At 47.3% G+C, this 26,163-nt stretch overlaps 1 protein-coding gene across 4 annotated transcripts; it reads right to left on the bottom strand.

Annotated features, from left to right (window-relative positions):
• LOC146344328 (C-type lectin domain family 4 member A-like) lies at positions 1-22,167 on the bottom strand. 4 transcript variants are annotated; one of them, XM_084857142.1, is made up of 6 exons: positions 21,786-22,167; positions 14,272-14,388; positions 9,883-9,978; positions 6,048-6,199; positions 5,556-5,680; positions 1-1,014 (listed from the first exon to the last, which is right to left on the bottom strand). In XM_084857142.1, the coding sequence occupies exons 1-6, from the start codon at positions 21,850-21,852 to the stop codon at positions 858-860; spliced, it is 714 nt and encodes a 237-aa protein (XP_084713268.1). In that variant the 5' UTR covers positions 21,853-22,167; the 3' UTR covers positions 1-857. The 4 variants fall into 4 exon arrangements, with proteins under 4 accessions (XP_084713268.1, XP_084713269.1, XP_084713270.1 ...); XM_084857143.1 differs by lacking the exon at positions 14,272-14,388 and having other exon boundaries at positions 21,786-22,073; XM_084857144.1 differs by lacking the exon at positions 5,556-5,680 and having other exon boundaries at positions 3-1,014; positions 21,786-22,032.
• Between the last annotated feature and the right edge of the window lie 3,996 nt (positions 22,168-26,163).

Here is a 26,163-nt window from a genome sequence, read left to right on the forward strand (position 1 = left end):
CTCAGCTTTGATGATATTATTATTATTATTATTATTATTATTACACATTGAATTACTAAAAGTTATTTGCCCTTGCTATAAATGTGCGGTCCTTGAAGTACAGTTGGAAAAGTCAAGAAAATAACTGGCAGTCAGCCTATAAAACTATAGTTAAAACAAATGTAAACTCAATGCACAAGTCGTTCTTGGGTTGGAAGTATGAATTAAGGTCGGGGGCGGGGGAGGGAGGATGCAATGGAAGCCAAGAAGGTATGCCAGGAACTTATTTCATTGGCTCATGATCACTGGCTTCCAGAATCCAGAACTGTAGTGAGTGGAAAAGGCTACTATGCCTCCTGGCCCAATCAAGGAAGGCATGGGGAGGGAAGAGGGACGTTCCTTCCCATGTTGACTCATCCTACCTCCGTTAGGAGGCCCTCCTTATGCGGTCAGAGACATTGGTTTAGCGTAAGGATTCTCACATTGCGTGATAAGGCAGACAGTGAATGGTTCAGGCAAGGAACCAGAAAAATCACTTCATAAAAGGGGGAAGCAAAGCTGCATGTCCTTATAACCAGCTTGTAGGATTGGAACTATTGAAGACTCCCCTGAGGCAAAGAAACTAATTAACCCATCGCTCCTTCAGACCCAAAGGATTAGCAACTGTTCTTGCTTCTATATTTGGAGGAGGACAATACCGTGCTATACCTCCTGAACAATTCAAGACATGCAAGTGGGAGGAGGGAGCACTGCCTTCACATATACAGCCAAAGTTCAGGATCGATTCAGTGCCTCCAGTCAGAGCCCCAGTGAACAGAATGAGGAGATGGATTGGCCTCTTGGTCTTTCTGCTCTTATAACCTGGATAGTTCCTTTAATTAAAAAATGACTTTCATGGATTCACAAATGTAACGATGAGAGACCATGTCACACTTGACATCATTCCAGTTGTTCTTTCTTTGGATGCGCTGGTGATCTATATGCATGACAGCACAGTTCTCATCATTGCCACTGGGTTCACCCACTCTCCAGAATCTGAAAGAGAGACACTTATGAGAAAATGATTCAGAGCAAAAGATCTTATAGGCAAATGAGACCATGGCTGCTGAGGGATGGAGAGTGAGAGGGAGAGAGAAGCCCTATTTGGGCAATGTAAAACCCACTTATCTCCACACACAAGCAGGGTGTGGGTCTGTGCCACATAGCCTTGTCACCCAAGCATTTGTACGTAGAACATGAACATCTGGAAGGGGAGGCCTACGTATGTACAGCTGTACATGCACAAACATTTAGAGCACAAACATTTAGAGGGGGGCCTCCCCCTTCTAAAAGTTTGTGCTCAGTGCACTCATACCTGGGGGAGTGATGTTACATGTGTGGCATCAGAGATGGGGCTACGTGGCATTGCCCACTCCTCACTTGTGGGTGGACGTAAATTGGTTTTAGAATGCCTGAAACAGGAGGGGAGGAGTATAATTTTCCCTGCTCCTCAGGTCTCTCAATAACAAATCAAAATGCTGAAATGAACATAGATCAGATTATTTGTTCTCACATATGCAACTTGTTTTCAACCAGTTCAGGGGACCCAACATAGGTTTCTTAGTGATAATTATTGTCCCCAGCTCCTGTGCAGTACAAGGACCAATGCTTGGCACTGATTAACAGTGTAGGCTGTAGAACTGTAGATATCAAGACATAACCAAGATACAGTATGGGACTAAGGGCCAGAAAGCAGGAAATGTTGTGTTCTCAGAAAATCAAAGGGACTTTGAATCAGAATTACGCAAATTAACAAGTCAAGGAGGGCAGGAATGGAGTTGGTTAAGAGTTCCCCTGACCTTAGTTCTCAAAGGTTGGGAGAACAGCAAACAGAAGAGAAAAGCAAACAGATACGTAGGCACAGAGACTAATATTTTGGACTTAACACCCTGAAGGGTGACTAGACAGAACATGCAGGAGGTTCCCAAGGAAGATAGCAATATAACCATGTTTCCCGTGAAACGAGAAAGCTTGCAAACCCAGAGTTGGAAGGGACCTTGGTGCTCATCTAGTCCAATGCCCGCTCAGTGCAGGTTGCAACAATAGTACCCCTGAGAGACAGCTTCCCAGTCTCTGCTTGAACACTTCCAACAAAGGAGAACCCACCACCTCCCATGGCATCTATTCTACTGTCAAGCAGCTCTTACCATAAGGAAGTTTCCCTGCAATTTCCACCCATGGGTTCTAGTATTTCCCTCAGGAGCAACACAGAACAAGTCTGCTCCATCTTCTGCGTGAAAGCCCTTTAGATGTTTGAGGACAGCTGTTATGTTTCCTCTTAATCTGCTCTTCTCCAGGCTAAACTTCCCCAGCTCTTTCAACTGTTCCTAGTAGGACTTGGTTTCTAGACCCATCACCATCCTGGTAACCGTCCTCTGGACATGCTTCAGTTTGGCAGTGACCTTAAAATGTGGTGTCCAGAACTGGACACAATACTCCAGATGCAGCCTGATGAACACAGAGTAGAATGGAATGATTACTTCTCATGATCTGGATACTATGCTTCTGTTTATGCAGCCTAAGATTGCATTCGTTTTTTTAGGGTGCAATCCTAAGGCGGCCAGACAGGATTTTTTGTTTTCTAGGAACCAAGCTTGGAGCCAGTGTTCTGAGGTCGGTTCCCAGAAAACCGCCCCCCTGCCCCCTCCCCCGCCGCCTCGTATGCTGCAAGGTTCGTCTCCAGCTCCGTGCTCGGAAGAGCAGCATGGAGCAGGGGAAAAGGGGGCATTCCTGGGGGTGGGGAGGGGAGGGGACAGCAGAAGCACCGTCACAACACTTCCTGTGTACTGTCCTGCCTCCCCCCCCCCGAGGCTCCCCGATTAGACCGCTGAAATCAGCCAACTAGCTGCAAATGCAGGGTGTCCAGAGCGTGGAGGAGAAGATCCCCTCTGCACTGCACCCACCCTGCGTTGGATAGTTGGCCACCTCAGAGTTTGAAGGAGAAGATCCCCTCTGCACTGCACCCACCCTGCATTGGATAGAGGGCGCAATCCTCCCCACAGGATTGCGCCCTCTGTAGCAGAATCATCCTGTTGGCTCATGTTCAGCTTATGATTCACTAAGACAGCTAGATCATTTTCACATATACAGGTGCCAAACTAGGGCTCCCCCATACCATATTTCTGCCTTGATTCTTTGTACCTAAATGTAGGACTTTACACTGATCTGCTGAATTTCATCTTGTTGGTGTAGGCCTGACAAGATAACGTTGAATCTTGATTCCGTCTTCTGTGGGGTTAGCTATCACTCTCAGGTTCATGTCATCAGCAAATGTGATGATCCTCCACTCTACTCCCTCATCAAAATCATTTATTAAAATGTTGGGATTGCACAGAGTCCTGTGGCACTTCAAGTTAATGCAACACCATTCATGAACACTTGTCTGGTATGGTTGTTCAGCAAACTGGATCTGCCCACATCGTAACATCTTGTCACCAAGGATATCATGGGAGACTTTGCTGAATCAAGATATACTCTGGCTACAGCATTCTCATGATCTACCAAGATACTTACTCTATCCAAAAAATTGAGATAAGGGATATCTGGCACAACTTATTCTTGATAAGCCCATGCTGGCTTCTTGTGATCAAGGCATTCTTTTCTACTTCATAATCTGTTCTAGAATCTTGCCTGGTATAGACATCAGGCTGATCAGTCTCTGGTTTCCCAGATCTGCCTTTGTTAACATGTTAACCCTTCCTCATCTTCCCCGAGCATTGGACCTAGTCCTCCCTTGCTCTTCTTTCTCCTGATTTATTTATTAGCCCTTGACATGTGTTTTTTCACCCTTTTCAAATATAAACTGCTTCTGAGGGCTAAACTATATGCTATGTTAAATATGTAGCATGCAGCTGAGTCTCTCTTTCTTTCTTTTTTAACTTCATGTAAGCATGCAGGGAGTTTAAACCTTCCCACCCTTTCACCCCCTAAATTCCATCCACCTACCCCTCGCACATGGACTAAAATGAGAGAGAGAAGTCCATTGGCGCCAATGGAGTGTCCCCCCCTTTTAACCACCCCTTATGTGTGTTGGGAAATGTAGGGGTGGAAACAGCTGGGGAGAAGGTTTAAACCTCCCCTACCCACACATGGTGGCCTGAACCCAAATTGGGGGCTCACACACTTACCTGGGAGTAAAAAAGAAAGTGAGGCTCATCTGCATGCTACATATTCAATGTAACGTGTAGTTTAGTCCAATGTTTGTGGTGGTCAGCTTCACTGGGTGGCTTGGATACTGTCATCTTAACTGGGTTCCCTGGTTGCTCCTCTGAATGCTACCCAGGACATCACAGCTGGTGAATATGCTTTTCATTAACCCTGTCTGTATATTTTCCTGGCAGATCTTGATAGTTGGTTCTTGGGTATATTGTTTTATGTTATTCCTATTAGGGCTGTGCATGGGCCCCCCGATCCAACTTGGAGGCCGCTTCATGGCTTCTGAGGCGGGCCTGATTTTACTTGGGCTGATTCGGGGGGGCCCTGACACACTTCAGCTTATGAAGCCGAAGCGGGCTTTTGACATCCCCCCAACATACCACCCAGCCCCCAGCTCCTTACCTGGGCCCTTGTTCTGTGGGGTAGGGGCCACCGGGGGAGCCACTGCCAGCACTACCATGGGAGCTATGGCCAGTGCTGCTGGGCAAACTGCTGCTGCCAGTGTTGCCGGGGGAGCTGCCGCCGCCGCCAGCTCCTAGCCCCTTCCGGAAATACAGGGAGTCGCCATTTTAAAAATGGTCCGTCCCCCCCGCCAGGACAACAAGACGACTGCCGGGGTGCATCTAGAGGACCCAGGTAAGAAGCTGGGGCTGCGCGGTGGCAGTGGCAGCATGGTGGCTGGGCTTCCGGATCGCTCTGAAGCACACCGAAGCACCTCGGAGAGACCCACTTCGCCTTGGAGGTGGCCTGAAGTGGCCTGAAGCACCCTGCTTTGACTCAGAGCTCTGGCTTTGGGCTGGAGCGGTGCTCAGGCCTAATTTCTATGCCACTGCTTGCTGACATGCTTGCTCATTCATTCAGTTATGTAAATCAGTACACAATAAATAGATATGTTTATTGAATGTTTTGCTCAAAAACTGAAGGGAGGGGTTCAGATGACCCCACATGGGGAGGTCGCAGGCTAGTTCTGCCACCTGCTGTCTGTCCAGTTGTCCATGTGTGAAGGGGTGCTACACACTTGCTGATGTAGATGCATACAGCTTCTTTGTGTAACGAACTCCTGTACCTTCTCCCTTCCAAAAATGGCTCATTTTAGGATGCTTTAAACTGTAGAAAAAGAGCCGTGTCACCCCACTATCCCCACCTCTCAATTGCTTGGTGAGAGGGAATGGGGGCAACTCCAGGGTTGAGATCCCCCTGGTCCCACAGCTAATAGCCCTATGCAAACTGCTGTTCTCTCAAGCCAGCCCCACCAGCCATGTGGGGATGAGTCCATGAGCCTACCACAGGCTGCTGAAAGGATTGCCATGGTCATATCTGTGAAGTGCTTGGCACTCTCAAAAAGCACTATATACGTGCTAAGTATTACTGTTCTTACTCACAATGCTGCAGGGTTAGTAGGAGTTTGATCCACCCAATGCCATTGACCTTCCTCCTCCTGGTCAGTGAGGCCAATACAGAAATTGTCTACTTCAGAAATGCCTTTGGTGTGTTTCATAAGGAACGCCTGTATAAATATTAGAAGCAACTTGCAGATGATTTAAATCGCAGAACAATGGAAAAGGGGAAGGAGCCTCCGCAGAGCAGAGGTTTGGGGGAGTCTTTCATGCCAAAGCCAAACACTCTGGAGGACCCAAACAGATTGCACAGCAGAGGCACCATGATCCCCCCAGTCTGGCACTGTGCTCCCAGGACAGAAGAAGCCATGCTTGCTTACGGCACAGGCAGCCAAACGGTGTCTCTTTGGGGTGCCTTTCATGGCCTAATCCTCATTAGGACTTAATGCTGCCAAAGACAGCAGGAGAGTTCTAAGCACACAGAGCCAGAGAGAGGGGGCCTCTTCTAGCATTCTGCTTTGTGGGCAGATTACTCACCTGTTCAGCATCTGAATTTATCACCACCAAGTCAGAGCCCATCCTTATGCACCTCATCCTGCTGACATTCCAAGTACTCCTGTCTGTAGAGAAATAGTAGCAGCTGGATTCAAATTGCTTCCAGTCCTCCTTACAACATGAGAACTCTTGTCCTGTAAGGGAAGAGAGAGGAAAAGAGAAGAAGCAAGAGATTTTGTTGCAAATGGAAACCAATAACATCTTTTTCTCCAGGACTGAATCTTCACGACAGCAGCAGGAGAAGCAAATGGAGGAGTACCGGATTTTTTTAAAAAAAGAGTCAGCTTTGCTGCACTTTTGTCCAGGCAGGGCTCCACGAGTGACTGCTCCATGCCAGTAAAAATTGCTTCGCAGGACATACTTTCTGGTGGGGGTTGGAGTGAATGTCATCTGACTGGGAGGGGCTGCTCAACCAAGAGAGGTTTTCCCCACTCTCCCCCTCTTTCTCCTTTCCCCTGAAAGTCCAGATGTACCTGCATTTCAGAAGCAAGCCTCATTGAACACAATGGGACTTACTTCTGAGTAGACACACATATGCTTGTGCTGGGAAAGGTGGGGGGGGGAACATAGGGATGGGAAACCAGCTCCCTTTCTAACTGCAAGATCTCTATAATGAAGGTGTGAAGTGGTTACTTCCTAAGGCAATAAACGAAGGCACGGAGAATCGCAGGTTCGATAAAGCACATTCCAGGCTTCAAGGAATCAGTGCTTTAAACTCTGTATTCAATTCAGGGGGATCTCTGTAAATTCTGATGTGGGCATTCAGAGGGCAAGCCTCATTCAGCACAATGGGAGTTACATCTGAGGAGACACTAATGGGTTTGTTCTGGCAAAGAGAGCAGTAAACAAAAAAGACAGGAAACCAGCCCCTCTTGTAAGATGCTGCACAGGATCTCTATAATGAAGGGTCGAAGTAGTTACTTCCTAAGGCAATAAACCAAACAATGGAGAATCGGAGCCTCGAGATCGCGCTTTACAACACTTAGGGAACTGGGCTTTAAACTGTGCCATTTCAATTAGGGGGGATCTCTGTAAGTTCTGATGTGGGTATTCAGGGGACAAGCCTCATTGAGCAGAATGGGAGTTACTTCTGAGGAAACACTAATGGGTTTGTGCAGGGACAGGAAACACCCCTTGACTGGGGTCACGGTGAAAGGCACACCCCTGGGCAGGGCTAGCATACGCGAGGTCAATGTGGTTGTTGGGGCACACAGCAACTATATCGGGGAGAACCCAACTTGAGGAAAAGAATCGGACTTCAAGCAGTCTCAGGAAAGCTGGTTTTTCCCTGATAAGCTCCGGGATGGCTGCTGGATGGCTACGACATCATGTATCCCTAACATCCTCAACACGAAGCCAGCTCAGAGTAAATCACTCATGGAGACACGCCCTAGGTCTTTGTCCTGTTTCTGAATCACATGGAAATTGGATTTTTAAAAAAAGTTGCACATGACACTTCTGGTATTCCACTTTCTTTCTTGTGTTTTGAAAATGGGTGTAAGGCGGTGTGAGAAAATGAATTCATATGCACTCTGCAATAGTCAGTTGTGAATGAGATATGGATGGTATAGATCCCAAAGTTTTGTCCGCCTTGTGTGTCAAATACACTCTTGCAATCATTTATTCTGACCCCTATCCTGTGCACATTTTCAAAGCACAAAGAAGGCTTTGATTACAGTTATTCCACATCATGGAGTTGCAGCATTCCTCTCCCCTTCCTTCCCATTCATCACTGCTGCAGGACAAGACACTCCCCAGATCCCAACCAAATAGACTTTTGAATCCTGCCCACCTTTCTTGAATCCCCCAGCCCAGGATGTGGGGAGGCAGTTGCTGATATATGGCTGAGCCACCTCATGGAAGAATCTAGAAGGTCAGATCATTTGTGGGCAGGGAATGTAACCCAGAAGCTGAGAAAATGTCAGGTATGGCTCTGGAGATCAGCACCAAGGCAGAATGTGAATCTGGAAATGGTGGAATTTTGCTAGATCACACAGCCTTAACCATGACTGAGCATCCAGTTAAAAACATGGCTGCACACAGATGTTTTCCCCCCCAGACATCTGAAGGCACGTCTGTAAAAGGGGGTACTGTCCATGGTGCAGACACTCATAATTACCTGGAAACTATAGCTCTAATGAACATTCTTCCATGGGTGGTGCCTCCTCCCTGCCAAACAGCTAACTGAGGAGATTTTAGCTGCACTGAACAGATGCTATATATGCACCCCTGGTATTCTGCACATGCTTTAGATTGGGGCATTTATATTTATTCCTGGTGTTTTCTTTTTTGCATATAAAATTCATTTCTTTTTGTCATTTCAGCACATATTTATCAACATAAGAAGAGCCATGCTGGATCAGACCAAGGGTCCATCTAGTCCAGCATTCTGTTCACACAGTGGCCAACCAGCTGTCAACTGGGAACCCACAAACAGGGCATGAGCACAGCTGCACCCTCCCACCCATGTTCCCTAGCAACTGGTGTACATCACTTCCTCTGGTACATGAGGTAGCACATAGCCATCAGGACTAGAAGCCATCAATAGCCTTCTCCTCCAGGAATCTGTCCAACCCCCTTTTAAAGCCATCCAAATTGGTGGCCAGCACTACATCTTGTGGTAGTGAATTCCATAGCTTAACTATGCGCTGTGTGAAGAAGTGCTTCCTTTTATCGGTCCTGAATCTCCCACCAATCAGATTCATGGGATGACCCCAGGTTCTAGTATTTTGAGAGAGGGAGAAAAATGTCTCCCTATCCACATTCTCCACACCATGCATCATTTTGTAGACCTCTATCATGCCTTCCCTTACCCTCCTCTTTTCCAAGCTAAACTTGGAAACACATATACTAAAAGCATATACACCACACACACACACACACACAAATATGCTTTAGTATGTTTTGTAGTATGTTTTGAAAAAGGAAATACATTTGGATAAAATACACATTTTAATTGCCATGATATTAGCAGGAAAAAGAAATAAGTTTTCGGCCCTATACTCAAATTATGCCAGCTTTTGAGGGGGGTGGGGTGGCTGTAGGAGATGGCTGAAGCCCCATCATTCCAGTGGAACATGAGAGATGCAGCCACTACTGAAGTTACAATGGTGTATTTGCATTGCAGGCACAACTCCATGAGTGCAAAGCCCCAACCGGGGCAGAGACATGAATGGCCAGGACGGGACAGGAGCAGACTTGCACCAAACTGCACTGCCTTCAGACCCTGTTCCCACCCCTGGTGGTGATTCAGATCTGCACCATTTACAGAGCTAGTGGAAGCAAAATGTCGCCCACTGAACTCAAGGGCAGGTGGAGGGACTCTTCCTCCCACCTTCCCCTGCCCTTCCCATGTCACCACAGCGGAGTATAAAATCTGACATAACTGCATCCAGTCATGGACCACCAATACGAGTATATTTTAACTTCTGTAAACCACGCAGAGAGCTTTGGCTATGGGGCGGTATAGAAATGTAATAAATAAATAAATAAAATAGGGGCAGCCATCTCCCCCCATTCCCCCCCCCCCACACACACACACAATACCCCTGGGAATCATGCAGTGTCATGATGCAGTGTCATTCCCAGGGAGAATTCTGTCCCAGGCTCGCTCAAAAGACAGGACATGTCTGGCCTCCTCGTGCAAGGATCTACCGCAAGCTTTCCCACAAGCAATGACTGTTGTCTCTGGAAAGCTTTCTCAGATCAATCCCTGCTCTTGACAGGATTTTCTTATTTTGAAGTGTTTAAGGTGCAGTCATGTACAGATGTGGCCTTCTCTGTTGGCCATCTGACTCTCTCATTAACAGTTGCCAACCTTCCCCTTCAGGACTCTTCAGGACGCAGTGCCACTCGGTTGAATTCTGAAGTAGGCTTTTGAGTGGTTTCTTCTTTGGACTTCTCGTGAGGATAACTGGAAAAGAGAGAAGTGGGAGCAACATTTAACAACATCATAGAGGTCCAAGATAACATCCTCCATTCCTCTGTATAGTAAAGCTGAATTATTTTTAACCCTAAATGAGATTTCCTGCTTTTGTTGGCCTACCCTTTCCACTCTGTCTTTACCTTGGCTGTTACTCTCTTTGCTGTCTTTTTCTGCCACCCCCTTTTCTCTCTCTCCCTCTTCCTTCCCATGCAGTAGGCTCCTGGGGAAGGGACAGATCACTCTCACCAGAGGTTTGAACTGATCACATGTAGAGGGCTTTGGAAATTAGGCCAAAGGCTGCATGAGGCCCAAGAGTTGCAGATTGCCTACCCTTGCCCTAGAGCCTGCTGTATGCTGGGGTTCTTCCAAAGAATGCTCAACGAAGTGAACCTTTGTTGGATCCAGCAAGGCTATTTACGTTCATAAGCAGGACTCAGGATCACTCCGGTTCACTGAACACAGATTGATTGATTCATTTGCTAGGTAATTTGCCCAATAACGAGCATTCTCTAGACCAATTACAAATAGTTATAAGGATAAAATACAATAGGGATAGTTACAAGAATAAGATACAGTACAAAATGACAAACAGTATAGAAATAGATAAATATAAAGATATATAAAGACAGCCATACAAAATTTAAAAACTAAGTCTCTAAGGGTATAATCCTGTGCATGTTTAGACAGGAAAAAGTCCTACAACTCCCAGCATTCCCCAGTCAGCAAAATGCTGGGAGTTGTGGGGCTTTTTTTTTTTTGTCTAAACATTCATAGGACTGCACCCCCAAATGCCTGGGAGGAAATAAAAGTTTTTTCCCCACATCAAAAAGATAACAATGTAGGCACCAGATGAGCCTCCTTGGGGAGGGCATTCCATAAAGGGGGTGCCACAATTAAGAAGGCCCTCTCTCTTGTAGCTGCCCACCTAACTTCCTTCAGCAAGAGCACCCAGAGGAGGGTGGTGCCTTACTAACAGATCCCAACATGCACTGTTGCTTTGTACATTGAAAACACATTGGTGGACCATAAAGATTCTAGTCAAAAACAAAACACTGAAGGTAGACCATGCAAGATTACAGTCAGTTCACTGATGATTTGCAGGATGCTGGAACATTCAGGGAATTTTTACAGAAGTCTTTGTAGTCATTTCCCCTGTTGGCCAAATCAGGATGGTCTAGTGTTCAAACAAAGAGGATTTTCATACAGAAAATGTACACCAAGACAATGAGATGGCCCAGACCTAATGCCAAACAATGCTCTGCTTGGCCAAACTATGGCTTGTAATGATGTCCAAACCAGCACCTCTGACAAGCCATATTTTGTGAGAGGCTGGCAAACCAGGAGGATCCTAAACCATTGTTAGCAAATTGTGCATTGGGGTTGCATCTAAACTACCTGAGCTTAGTTGGTTTTGTGCCAATGCTATGTTAAAATGTCAATGAGGCTTTTGGTGCTAGATATTTTAAAAGATCCTGCAAGAATTGAAAATTGCTTACTGATAATAACAACAAGATGGGGTTATTCCTTAGTGAGGGCTGGTTCCATGAATAAATGTTATTAAAAGCCTCAAAAATGAATTTAAACAATCTGATCTCATTTTTTGATCAAGTAATTGTGGACTGTGGGAATGCTGTGGACATCATATAGCTCGACTTCAGCAAAGCTTTTGACAAAGTGCCCCATGATATCCTGATGAGCAGACTAGCTCAAAGTGGGCTAGATGAAACAAAGATCCGGTGGATCCACAGTTGGCTACAGAATTGGACTCAAAGAGTGCTTATCAGTGGGACCTTCTCAAGCTGGGGAGAGGTATCAAGCGGGGTACCGCAGGGCTCAGTCCTGGGCCCAGTGCTCGTCAACATTTTTATTAATGACTTGGATGAGGAGGTGCAGGGAATGCTGATCACATTTGCAGATGACACAAAATTGGGAGGGATAGCTAATACTTTGGAAGACAGAAACAAAATTCAAAGTAATTTTGACAGACTGGAGCTCTGGGCAGAAAATAACAGAATAAAATTTAATAGGGATCAATGCCAAGTTCTGCACCTAGGAAAAAGAAACCAAATGCGCAGTTACAAGATGGGGGATACGTGGCTCAACAACACTGCAAGCGAGAAGGATCTTGGAATTGTCGATCACAAGCTGAATATGAGCCAACAATTTGATGTGGCTGCAAAAAAGGCAAATGTTATTTTGGGCTGCATTAATAGAAGCATCACTTCCAAATCCCAGGAAGTACTAGTTCCCCTCTACACAGCACTGATTAGGCCTCATCTGGAGTACTATGTCCAGTTCTGGGCACCACATTTTAAGAAGGATGCAGACAAGTTGGAGAGGGTTCAGAGGAGGGCAACAAAGATGATCAGGGGACTGGAAACAAAGCCCTATGAAGAGAGACTGAAAGCACTGGGCATGTTTAGCCTTGAGAAGAGAAGACTGAGGGGAGAGATGATTGCACTCTTCAAGTACTTGAAAGGTTGTCACAGAGAGGAAGGCCAGGATCTCTTCTCGATTATCCTGGAGTGCAGGACACAGAATCATGGGCTCAAGTTGCAGGAAGCCAGATTCTGGCTGAACATCAGGAAAAACTTCTGACTGTTAGAGCAATACGACAATGGAACCAATTCCCTAGGGAGGTGGTGGGCTCTCCCACACTGGAGGCATTCAAGACGAGGCTGGACAGCCATCTGTCAGGGATGCTCTGACTTGGATTCCTGCACTGAGCAGGGGGTTGGACTCGATGGTCTTGTAGGCCCCTTCCAACCCTACTATTCTACAATTCTGTGATTCTACGACTAGAAATAAACCCATCCTCTATGTCAGGCATGGGGAACCTCTGGCCGGCGGGCCAGATATGGCCCCCAGGCTTCCCCTTCTGGTCCACCAGCCTCTCCCTTTTCTCATTGCTGTTCCACGCTCTGGGGTAGTGAAGGGGCCGCCTTTGTCCCAAGCAGCGCGGTGCAGCGAGGCAGAGGGCAGCCCACGGAGCAAGAGCAGGGCCTCTCCTTTCCCAGGCAGCTCCCTGCCTGCCGGTGCTGTGCGGTGATGGAGGGAGCCCCTATCTCACTGTGCAGCATGAAAAAGCGGTGTGTGTGCATGTGTGCGCGTGTGCACGTTGAGGTGTCTGTGTGAATGGGATGAAAGGAATAGAGACTCTTATTAATTCACATTTCCCCCCCCCACCATCACCACAACATGTCCAATACAGAACTGATTCATTCATTTAACTGGATCCATTATGAACCGACATGGCTTTAAAGCTCTGCCCCACTCTCTGTTACAGATCCCTTGGTGCCCACAGTTTCTTGGAAAGAGGGAATAACTGTGGAGGGAGCAATCCTAGGGCCAGTAGGAATCCTAGGGCCACTAGACACTGTCGAGAGGGCCATAGCATTTTTCAGTTTCAGTTTCTGGGAACCAAGGTTGGAACCAGGGCTCCAAACACGGTTCCCAGAAGCCACACTCCCCTCCCCCTTGGAGCCAGCACTGTTCTCTCTGTGCTTGGAAACCAAGCACGGAGATGGCAAAAAGGGGGTGGTCCCGGGGGCAGGGAGGGGAGGAGACAAGGGAAGCTGCATCACGAAGCTTCCTATGCCCCCTGCAGCCTCCCCCCCCCCCAAAGCTGTGGTTGGACAAGCAAAATCGGCCATCTAGCCAAACATGCAGGGCAGCTGGAGCACGGAGGCAAAGACTGCCTCTGTGCTCTGGCCACCCTGCATTGGATACTCGGTGGTCTCCAACTTCGGAGGCTGCCAACTATCTCAGTAGGATTGTGCCCTAAGTCAGTTTAAGCCTTAGTCCAGGGGTGCAGAAGCTCAGGTCCAGGGGCCAAACCTGGTCCACCTGGGGTTCCAGTCTGGCCCTCTGGGTTTCCCCAGATGGTCCCACCCCCTTTCCCTTGACACCACCCCTTTCCCCCCAACCATCATTTGGTGATTTCCCAGCTTTTGCACAGTTTCGCTTCCTCATTCTCAGAGGAAGCAATGCCTCTCATAAGGCTTAGTCATCAGAGCATTGAGCTACAATGCGTTGGCATTTTTGGCCCTGCCCCTTTTGCCTTTAGCGTCACCCACCACTCGGTGGAGCTCCTCCAAAGTGGAATTTGGCCCTTGGGTGGAGCAATGTTCAGCACCACTGTTTGAGTCTAGGAGCAGGCCTCTTTTCCCCCGGGATTATTTGAAAATATCATGTGAGTATTTAGCAAAATAGTACCCCTTCTTCTTGATTTTATCCAGTTTTTTTTTTTTTGCAAACAGTTCTTGGCCCCATTATACTCACCAATGATGACAACAAGAAGCATGATGGAGAGCAACATCAAAAATCCAGACATCACCCAAGGGCACCAGGAGCTGCATTTCTGGAATATATTCCAAGGTGTTCTACTTTTGGAAGGTGCTGAAAGGTGAAGACCCACCACAACCAGAGTAAGGCTGCATACGCAATGGCAAAATAGCTATTTGTGTATCTAACTATGGTGTTGCACTCACAGTCCAGGTGGCTAAAGAACTGCAAAAGGATGAATCTTCCCCCTTCATAATGAATGTTTCCGGGGTCAAACTCAAGAAAACGGGGCCCCATCTACACAGAGATGCCTTCCAGCACGATTCAGTTCAAAACCGTGGTTTCATCCATTCGGATTTGCTCCTCCCATGGCACACGCAGCCAATTGAAGCGGCTTGTACATGAGGAAAACCTGCTTTTGCGTGGCAGACTGCAGAAGCAGCAGATGAGCAGAGACTGAAAAAAAGAGGCACCAACACGCTCCCTCCCTTAAAGTGACTGACCTTATTTATTTATTTATTTATTTATTTCATTTCCATACCGCCCAATAGCCGAAGCTCTCTGGGCGGTTCACAAAAATTAAAACCAAACAACACACAATAAAACAATTTAAAATATATAGAACATTAAAACCACAATATAACAATACAACCACAATAAAACCTAGCAGCAGTGCAGGAGTTTAAAATACAGATTTAAAACAACAAAGATAAAAATTTAGAAAGCTAAAATGCTAAAATGCCTGGGAAAATAAAAAGGTCTTCACCTGGCGCCGAAAGGAATACAATGTAGGTGCCAGGCGAACCTCACTAGGGAGCTCATTCCAGAGCCGGGGTGCCACAGCAGAAAAAGCCCTCCTCCTAGTAGCCACCCGCCTCACTTCCTTTGGCAGAGGCCCATGGAGAAGGGCCGCTGATGATGATCTTAAGGTCCGGGCAGGCACATATGGGAGGAGGCGATCCTTCAGGTAACCTGGCCCCAAGCCGTTAAGGGCTTTGAATGTTAACACCAGCACTTTGAATCGGGCCCGGAAATGGACTGGCAGCCAGTGCAGCTGGAAAAGTACTGGCGTAATATGAGCTCGCAGGCCAGTCCCTGTTAACAATCTTGCTGCCCTATTTTGGACCAGCTGAAGTTTCCGGACCGTTTTCAAAGGCAGCCCCACGTATAAGGCATTGCAGTAATCTGGACGAGAAGTTATCAGAGCATGGATAACTGTAGCTAGGCTATTTCTGTCCAGATAAGGGCGTAGTTGGTATACCAGCCTAAGCTGATAAAAAGTGCTCCGTGCCACAGAGTTCACCTGTGCCTCAAGTGACAGTTCTGGATCCAAGAGCACCCCCAAACTACGAACCTGATCCTTTAGGGGGAGTGCAACACCCTCCAGAACAGGTTGAATATCACCTAGCCGGGCAGACGAACCACCCACTAACAGTACCTCCGTCTTGTCTGGATTGAGTTTCAGTTTATTGGCCCTCATCCAGTCCATTACCATGTCCAGGCACTGATTCAGAACAGCCACTGCCTCACCTGGTTTTGATGAGAAAGAGAGGTAGAGCTGGGTGTCATCTGCATATTGATGGCACCTCAGCCCACACCTCCGGATAACCTCCCCCAGCGGTTTCATGTAGATTTTAAACAGCATGGGGGATAAAACAGAGCCCTGTGGAACCCCATGGCACAATTGCCATGGCACAGAGCAATAATCCCCCAGCACCACCTTCTGGAATCGGCCATCCAAGTAGGAGCGGAACCACTGTAGTGCAGTGCCTCCAACTCCTAACCCAGACAACCTATCCAGAAGGATACCATGGTCGATGGTATCGAAAGCCGCTGAGAGGTCCAGGAGAATCAACAGGGTCGCACTCCCCCTGTCCCTCTCCCGGCAGAGGTCATCCCACAGGGCGACCAAGGCAGTTTCCGTTCCAAAACCAGGCCTGAAGCCCGATTGAAATGGATCTAGATAATCCGTTTCATTCAAGAGTGCCTGGAGCTGTCCTACAACCACCCGCTCAAGCACCTTGCCCAGGAAGGGGATGTTGACCACTGGCCTATAATTGTTAACATCCTCTGGGTCCAGGTTAGGCTTTTTCAGGAGTGGTCTAATTACTGCCTCTTTTAAAGCGGCAGGCACCGCTCCCTCTCTCAAGGAGGAATTTACAACCACCTGGACCCAGCCGGACATCCCTTCCTTGTTTGATTTAATAAGCCATGAAGGGCAAGGGTCAAGCACACAAGTGGTCGATCGGACTTGGCCAAGCACCTTGTCCGCATCCTCAGGCCTCAGTAACTGAAACTCATCCAATAAAACTGGACCAGACGGTGCTCTGAACGCCTCTACCAATGGAACTGCATTAATGGTGGTGTCCAATTCATGACAAATCTGAGCGACTTTATCCTCAAAGTGCCGTGCAAACTTGTCACAGTGTGCTACCGAGGGTTCCACCGTCTCTCTCCCTGGCCCAGAATGTAACAGGCCGCAAACCACTCGGAAAAGCTCCGCTGGACGACACTGAGAAGATGCAATGCTGGTGGAAAAGAACTGTCTCTTTGCCACCCTCACCGCCACAGAGTAGGCTCGATAGTGGGCTCTTACCTGTGTTCGGTCAGACTCAGTACGAGTTTTCCTCCACCTGCGTTCTAGCCGTCTCCCCTCTTGCTTCATTGCCCTCAGCTCAGGTGTATACCAAGGAGCTGGCCGGGCTCTGCTCAGAGGGAGAGTCATCTCTGCATTCCACAGAGCGACCTGGGCTTCGACAGGAGCACCAGCCATACCAGCAGGAAAATCCCCCAGAGCCCTCTGGAATCCATCGGAATCCATTAATCTCCGGGGGCGGACCATTTTAATAGGTCCCCCACCCTTGCAGAGGGGAATGGCCGCCAGGAGTCTAAACCTCAGCAGGAAGTGATCTGACCATGACAAAGGGACAGATGTTAATTCCTCCACTTTCAGATCACCATCCTCCTGCCCAGTTGAGAAAACCAGATCAAGTGTGTGTCCTTTTATATGCGTTGGGCCGATGACATTTTGGGACAGCCCCATGGTTGTCATGGCGGCCATGAAGTCCTGAGCCGCCTCGGATACAGCGGCCTCGGCATGGAAGTTGAGATCCCCCAGGACCATCATCCTGGGGGTCCTCAACACCAAGTCCGAGACCACCTCCGTCAGCTCAGGCAGGGAGTCTGATGGGCAGCGGGGTGGGCGGTACACCAACAGAATCCCTAATCTGTCCCGGGTACCCAACACAAAGTACAAACACTCAAGATCTGCACTGGAATGAGCAGGAAGCCTGGAGAGGGAGATTGAATTCCTATAGACCACGGCAACCCCCCCCTCCCTGACCCTCAAGTTGGTGTTGGTGCTGCACCGAGTACCCAGGAGGGCACAGCTGGGAGAGAGTGACCCCTCCCAGTTCCCCCACCCAGGTCTCAGTAATACATGCCAGGTCAGCCCCCCCATCCACAATCAAATCATGGATGAGGGAGATTTTATTTTGGGCCGACCTGGCATTCAGCAGCAGCACCACCAGACCCGAGGGCAGACTGGTAAGGCTGCCAGGAACCATCAGGTTGGGGGAAGAACCAGAAGAGGGGACAGCTGTAAGGTGTCTAGCCCCTCTTCTCCTCAGCTGGCCTGTTAATCCCCCAACGCCATACCTCCCCCTGCCCATGACCACAGTTATGGTGGCACCTCCCCGACCCCCTGAGTTGCCCAATAGTCCTCCCAGGCACATATTAAAATGTTAGGATATAAAATGCTCAACAGTTTAAAAGAATATAAAAGATAAAAGAGATAAAAGAGAACAGCACAGGTCTGCTGCAGCGGATAAGGGGAGATGGCTTTGCCTTTTGTTTTCAGTCCCCAGTCCCCCACCCCTCCCTCCCCTGTTGTGCTGAGTAAGTGCAATTGAAGACAATGTGGTTTACTTCTGAGTAGACATGTTTATCTGCGCTGTTTTCAGCTAGTTGTTCCTTGAGGTCATTAATCTTATGTGAATATGCACACCTGCATGGAAGGGGATTTAAAAACAAGAGACCCCAAGAGCAGTGTGCTGACTTTCTCAGGAGTAAGGCTCATTTGGGAGAAAGCAAAACATGATCAGGGTAACGGTGAAGCCAGCTCCTTCCCTCGATTCCACCCTGTGCGGATGTGACTTTACCTTCTTCCTCTCAGTGCTGCTCCCCACAGCTGCTGCCGAAGCCAATATCGCAAGCTGAGGTCACACAGATTCCCAAACCTCACTGAATCTGGCATGACTTATGCAAGCATAGTCAATGGTAAGGGCTGATGGGAGTTGTAGTCCAACAACATGACTTCAATTCCTGCATTGAGCAGGGGGTTGGACTCAGTGGTCTTGTAGGCCCCTTCCAACCCTACTATTCTATGATTCTATGAACATCTGGAGGGCCATAAGTTTTGCCCCTCCAGATGTTGTATTGTCTATCCCTGTCTTGGTGCATGGTTACCATGGCTGGCTGAAGAGTGGCTCAGCGTGACATCCAAACCCAGAGCACATTTCCCATCATGGATTGTTTTGCACAAACAAGCCACCCCGAGAACCCATGGCTTGTACTAGGGTTGTTTAGGGTGGTGTTTTCTCCAGGTGGCTTAGTGTGACATCCAAACCTGGCAGGAACAGTTTTTGGTGGGTTGTCAGGAATGGCTAGAGAACTGGCTGACAAGAGTGGCAAAAACCCCTGCCACTCCTCACGATCTCACTAGTGCCACTGCTGCCATTCTCCCTAATCCCTTCTCAGCCTTAGGATGGATTTTTAATTAAGTAATGTATTTATTTATTGATAGGAATCATGAAGAATGTGTCTGAATGTTTCACAATTTTAAAAAAATGTGTTATGTTTGCTCCTGAGCAAGTGCACAGGAGCAAATGACTGCCGGAGGGGAATTTTGTGCAATTTTCCCTCCATTTTACTGCTCTGCCTTGAAATTTGCACAGTTTCTGCCTCTGGTTTACTGCCCTTCCATGAGATTTGTGCAATTTCCCCCTTAGCTTTACCACTTTGCTGTGAGATTTGTGCAAATTTCCCATCCATTTTACTACACAGGCATGAATTTTGCGTAATTTTTGCGATCCTGCTCACTGCTGTGTAACCCTCATGTACATCTGACAGCTAGCAACAGAGCCAGTGGCTGCAGTAGAGAAGGAAGGATGAAATCTACAAAGACATTGACATAATAATGTTTTGTTTGCAGCTTATTTAAAGAGAGAGAGAGAGGTGTTCACTAGCAAGGGAAGCAACAAGCATGAAGGAGCGGAGGAGCTGAACTAACTACTTCCTAAAGTTCCTCCAGCAGCCAGCAGCGCTTTTGGCTCCGCCTCCCCCCCTTTCCTTCCGACGGCCGAGAAATGGGAAGCCTGTTTATTCGAAGCTGCACAGCTGAGAAAGGGTGGATGTCAGGGAGGATGAGTTCCATAAACATGTACTCAGAAGCACTTCACTGAGTCTGTGTTGCAGAGTGGGGGGTGGGGGGAAGCCTGTTGATCGGGCAGTTAATATACATCAAAGACTATGTGCTAGTTACTCTCCCTCTTCCGCAGCTCTGCCCTCTCTGCTCTCAGCGCCTGCTCAATCTCCGGAGGCACCGGCTCCTGCTTGCCTGCCTTAGAAATGTGTGTGTGTGTGTGTGTGTGTGTGTGTGTGTGTGTGTGAGGTATGCGGGGTTTGTTATGAACGTCTACTCGTAAGCAAGTCCTGCTTCATTGAACACGCGAGGGAGGGGGAGCAAGCCTCTGCTCACCAGCTGCCCCACACCTATGCAATTGCTGACGTTCATTTCTACTTGCGGCGGGACTCACCCACCCCACCCCAGCTAATGAGGCTTCAGTTCCCATATGCACTTCAAAAGTGAAGGAATACAGCACTGAATGTACAGTGGAAAGTAGTAATTCGATTCTGTGAAACTGGATTTTGCCCAAATCGCTTCACAAAGCGTTTCCATTTAGATGACCACATAGTTACAGCACAATCCTATACATCTCAAGTCCCATGCATTCAATGGGGCTTAGTCCCAAGTGAGTGTGTATTGGATTGTCACCTATGCTCCTCATTTCATCAACTTTCTATATATGCTATATATAAAACCATTTTAGATCTACCTGTCACTTTCACAATCTACCTTATGCCTGCGATCAAGTAGAACAGGGGTGCAGAAGCTTTCCTTCTATTGCTAGCTGTCAAATATACATGTGGGTCACAGGGCCGTGCTGGGATTGGTAAACATATGCAAATGTGAAGGCTGGGAGCAGGGGGCTGAGGGTACTGGCGGGGTTGAGGGACAGTGGCGGTGGTGACAGCTGACTGTGGAGGGGAGTGACAAGCACAAAGAGGGGATGGGAGCTGAAAGTGGAGGGTAAAATAGACTAGGACATTGACAATGCGGGGATACAGCTCTGATTGGCAAAGTAGCAGACAGGTGGTCTTGTGGATGTGTGCTTGTGCAAGCCCCCCCCCAATTTCATTTAGAAATTATGATCTGATTTGCACAAATGTAAAGACCTGAAAAAAGGCCAGGTGTGCCAGGAATACTTTATTGGGGAAAGGGAAGCAGGCAGGTGGCGGCAGGGGGGGGAGATGTTTCTCTCCATAGGGAAGACGGGACAGGTTGAGCTGCACAGCACCCTGGGATACGTGTTGGCAGCGGCCAGGAGGACCAGAGGGAGGAAGAAACCATCCATAACCAACAGCCGCCTGCCCAGCCGTCTGTCGGGGGCAACAGACAAGCCACCCACCCGCCATGGCGTCTTCTCAGGGTGGCTTAGCATGGGGTGCACACATGCCCAGTATGTTTCTGCTCAGCGGTTCCCATTATTCATAGACTCCTTATGACTATGAGTCATTGTCTGGAACAGACAGAAAACAGCCACCAGCAGATTTGTTCTGAGTTTATACAGAGCCAGGTAGAACTATTTCAACTGGCAATTAAAATAAGAGATGGCAAAATCCTGTCCTCATATTCGGATTAAATAAATGGCACCTGAAAATCACATTGGGCATGTCATGATGCACAGATGTTCAATGAGAATTATGGCTTTTGATACTGCAAGTAACATTTCCATATATCCCAACAGAGCAATGGGGTGATGCCAGTCTGGATGCAGAATAAGTCAGTTTTGGCTCAGTCTTTTTATAACCACTTTTTAAAAATCTAAAATTACCATATGGAGAATTGATGCCATTTTTTAAAAATCAAGGCCCATGACTCTTTCACAGCTGCATGAAAGACAGACATCCAACAGGTGAAACTGCCACTACTGCTATATCAAGAAGATCTATACCAGTTAGATTCTGCTTACTATATGTCTGTTAAGTCATACAGGGGATGAGAAAACAGGAGGGTTAGGATTTCCCACCACCTGAGTGGCTCTGAAACAGCTCAGCTGAAAAAGAAGGCTCCAGTGGCCTCATTCCCTGTCCCCATCCAGAGCTTGTACATTCTCCCTATCCCCAACGTACACACCCATCCACCCCGCATCAAATCCCCTGAACTTTACCTTTGGGATCAGCAGGTGAAGGCTCTTTCCCGAATTTCACTTCAGCGTATGTGACCTCTGATGCCATTTGGATTCTAAGGAGCAGTCCTTTTTGGAAGTGTATGTTTCAACTGGGGGTGTCTGGGGGTATGGATTGTCTGTGTCTGTATGTGTGTGGGGGGAGCAGTTACCAAAAAAAAAGTAACACTAAAGTAAAGAGTCTCTAACTCTCCAGAAAGCTCCCTGCTTTCTCCTTTAGTCTGAGAAACCCAAATGACTGTCTGAGGGTGATAATAATGTGCTAAGAAGAAGGAAATGCCCTTTCCCACCCCACCCCAGATGATGCATTTGGATGCCCAGAGGAGGTTGTTTCTTCATTTGGAAATCTCCACAGCAGCAGAAGGAAAAGGAAAGAGGAACTTCGAAATGCAGGGGAAGTGCTGCCCTTCCTCCCCCTCCCCCCCTCAGCTATGTGCCAATAATTTGCCTCCCTCCCTCCCCACCCATGCCCCCTGCCCCCACATCCCTTGTCAGTACAAAGCAGAAGTTTAGTCCCGCACTCAGGCAAGAACCCAAACTGGATACTGAGCCATTGCAGACTCACAAAAGGACTACGTAACTCCATCCAAGTAGGGTCATCCCTAGATTCCTGCTTCTTTGCCCTCTTATCCATCACTGCAAACAAACAAACAGAAAACATTGGCTATCCACCCAGTTCCAGCCCCTGGGTCCAGGCCTTCTGCCTCATCTCCTCCATGCTCACAGGGCTCCACCTACTCCAGTACAAATTGGGCAGGACGAAGAATTTGAAGTGGCCATGAGGCGCTTCCAAACAGAGAGCTCCTGGCACCACCAGTCAAAAGGCCTTGTGCAACTATGCCATCTTTTCTTTCCTCTTCATTTTGGGGGGAAAGAAAAAGAGAGAGGGATTCTGGTGGGGTTGTGGTGGACAGCTCAATGAAGGTGTCGACCCTGCTGTAAAAAAGGCAAACTCCACATTAGGCAAAATTAGAAAAGGAATTGAGAATAAAATTGCTAGTATCATACTGCCCCTATACAAATCGATGGTGCGGCCACACTTGGAATAGTGTGTAAAGTTCTGGTCACCACACTTAAAAAAAGATTTTGTAGAGCTGGAAAAAGGGCAGGAAAAGGAAACTAAAATGATCAAGGGACTGGAGCATCTCCCGTGTGAGAGAAGATTACAACAGCTGCGATTGTTTAGCTTGGGAAAAAGGAGGGTAAGGGGAGAGATGATAGAGGTCTACAAAATGATGCATGGTGTGGAGAATGTGGATAGGGAGAGATTTTTCTCCCTCTCAAAATGCTAGAATCCAGGGGCATCCTTTGAAGCTGATTGGTGGGTGATTCAGGACAGATGAAGTACTTTTTCACACAGCTATAGAACTCGCTACCACAGGATGTTGTGATGGCCACCAATTTGGATGGCTTTAAAAGGGGGTTGGACAAATTCCTGGAGGAAAAGGCTATCAATATTGGGCTACTAGTCCTGATGGCTATGTGCTACCTGCAGTACCAGATGCAGTGAGCCTATGTATACCAGTTGCTGAGGAACATGGATGGGAGGGTGCTGTTGCACTCAGGCTCTGCTTCTGAGTTCCGGTCAACAGCTGGTTGGCCACTGTGTGATGGACTAGAAGGACCCTTGGTCTGATCCAGCATGGCTGTTCTTATGTTCTTATGATTAAAGACGTGGCGGGAAAGTATGGGAGGGTTATGAGAGAAAGAGGATGGCATCTGGAACCCCTCTAAAATCTGTGAATGAGGCAGGGTGATGCCACCATAAAAGCCTAATCTGAAAGTACCTCTGAACCCTTGCCTTCACCATGAGCACCTCCAATATTTCAGAGACTATACCATTCTTGGGACCAATTGTAGGAACATACATTTTACTTGTTTGCTTATTTATTTATTACTACATGTATATCCTGATTTTTCCTTCCAAGGAACCCATGGCAGCTTACATGGTCTTCCTCCTCCTCTGCATTTTATTCTCAGAACAACTTTGTGTTGGTGGGTTAGGCTGAGAGTCACCGGATCAGATGTTGGGGGCGGGGGTGTCTCCCATCCCTAGTTGTATATCCATCATAAGTTAGGGGCACTATATAAACCTTTCCTGATTTACTTGGTTTTGCTTGGGCTCTAATAGCATTGTCCTGTCCATGTCTTTAACTTTATAGAATGCTTTTTTCAAGACCCTAGACGGATAGCCCCTTGGTTTAAGCTGTTCTAAGAGAATTTTACCTGTATAGAGAAATCCCTATTATTATTGCCATTCCTACGCAGTCTTATCATCTGAGAGCACAGTAGATTTCTTTTTAGATAACCACAGAGGAAGCTGACATATGCCAGAAAGGAGCTGGCATAAGTAGGTTTCCTATATACATCTGTCTGGATTCTATATTCTTCTATTTTTGCCACCACATCTAAGAAGTTAAACTTACGATGGTGATAGTTAACCTAAAATTGAATCGTCTCCTGTAAACTATTGACATATTGTCCAAATTCCTTTAGTTTTCTTCCGGCCTCCTCCAAATGATAAATATATCATCCAGAAATCTCTTACACATAAAAATGTATTTTAAGAATTCATTACTGAAAGACAGAATATGTTGCTGTTCCCACTGGTCCATATACACCTATTATCCCCCACTCCCTTACTTGCCTTTTTTCTCAACTGAATAGCCACCATTCCTCCTAAGGGAGTTGTTCCAGTCCGCTGAAGTTTTTTTTTCTGCACCTTTTCCAGGCTCTACAATAACCCCCAAGCTTTCTGAAAAGGTCTTATCCTCTTGATTTTCCCTTTCAACTTCCTTTTTACCAGTTCCGCCATTTTTGAAAAGTTTTATTTTTTGAAGTCAGATGTGACTGTGTTTGATGATCTTTATTTTTATTTTTTACAATTGTCCATTTATATATAGATTACATTTGAGAGTGCTGTGGTCCACTGTTTCCATTTGGTTCCACAACACTGATGTCTCACAGAGACAGGGAAGTCTCATAGGGTTAAGTCCAGGGTCACCTGCCCCGGCGACTGACCCACTCTGGTCAGGCCCATGGCCAACTGTTCTAGGGTACAGCCATTTAGGGTATCTAGAAATGTTACCTCTTCATCACAACCAGACTATTCATGACAGTCTACGTCAGTGCAATTGAAGCCATCCACTACTACAATACTCACTTCTTCATCTGCCTCCCTGGTTTCATTCTCCAGCTCAAAATCACTGTGAGCATTTTAGTCATGCAGGTGATAGTATAGCCCACAAATTAAAAGACTTTTGGGCCCTAGTATTACCATCCTGCAGTTCTGTGGAGGAGTCATCCCCTTTTAAGGATTCTAGCTTGTTTGACTGTATGCCTTCTTCAACACACAGAGCGATGCCACCCCAATACACCTTTTCCTGCCTGTTGTGCTTGTATTCAGAAATAACCATATCCCACTGGTTTTCTACATTCTACGATACATTTTCATTACATAAGTTTCCATTTCACCAGGCATGTCGAATCTTTTTCAGCCCAGGGGCCAAATTCCAATTTGAGAAGGGTCTTGGGGGCCACAGTCCAGCAATTAGTGGACCTAAGGGCACAGGCGGTGGGGCCAGATAAAATTTGTACAAATTTGGAAATTTTCCCCACCAATCATACAAGCAACAGCTCAATTATATGCATGTCTACTCAGGAGTGCAACAGTGTTGGGCATTTTTGTAAATTATGTATGGTGACTCAGTGCTTAATGTGAGATGCATTCATCCTGTTCCATATTTCTAATTGTCATATTGCATCATTGTGCTTTGATGATTATTGTACAAAAACAACTGTTTGACTGGAGATAAATATTATTTCTCCTGAAGAGACAGTCCTGCAGTCATGGAGGTACACAACATGGGGCATTCTAAAGATTATTTTGTGGTAAGAGGACATGTGGAAGGCAAAAGGAAGAGGGGCCAACCAAGAGCAAGATGGATGGATGATATTCTGGAGGTGACGGACTCGACCTTGGGGGAGCTGGGGGTGGTGAGGGCCGACAGGAAGCTCTGGCTTGGGCTGGTCCATGAAGTCACGAAGAGTCGGAAGCGACTGACCGAATAAACAACAAAGAGGACACGTAAACTTTAGTTCCTTATTGGGCTTATTCACACGATCACACAGCCCACGGTGGCATATTTAAACTACAGTGGGCTGCAGTGCCTGCTGGTGGCCATTTTGAATATTCAAGCCATCACCACAACTTGTTGTGTCATCCAAACCTGGTGGGGGTGAGTTGTGCGAGGGTCAAACAATGCTTGCAGGACCCCTGGCCCGTTTTAGGGTCATGTGGGAGTTGTTTAACCCTCACACAACCCATCCCCACCAGATTCGGATGACATGACAAGCCATG

This window comes from Heloderma suspectum, chromosome 5 (assembly GCF_057233095.1).
Source record: "Heloderma suspectum isolate Gila_16-S chromosome 5, 16-S_ref, whole genome shotgun sequence".
Lineage (NCBI taxonomy): Eukaryota > Metazoa > Chordata > Lepidosauria > Squamata > Helodermatidae > Heloderma > Heloderma suspectum.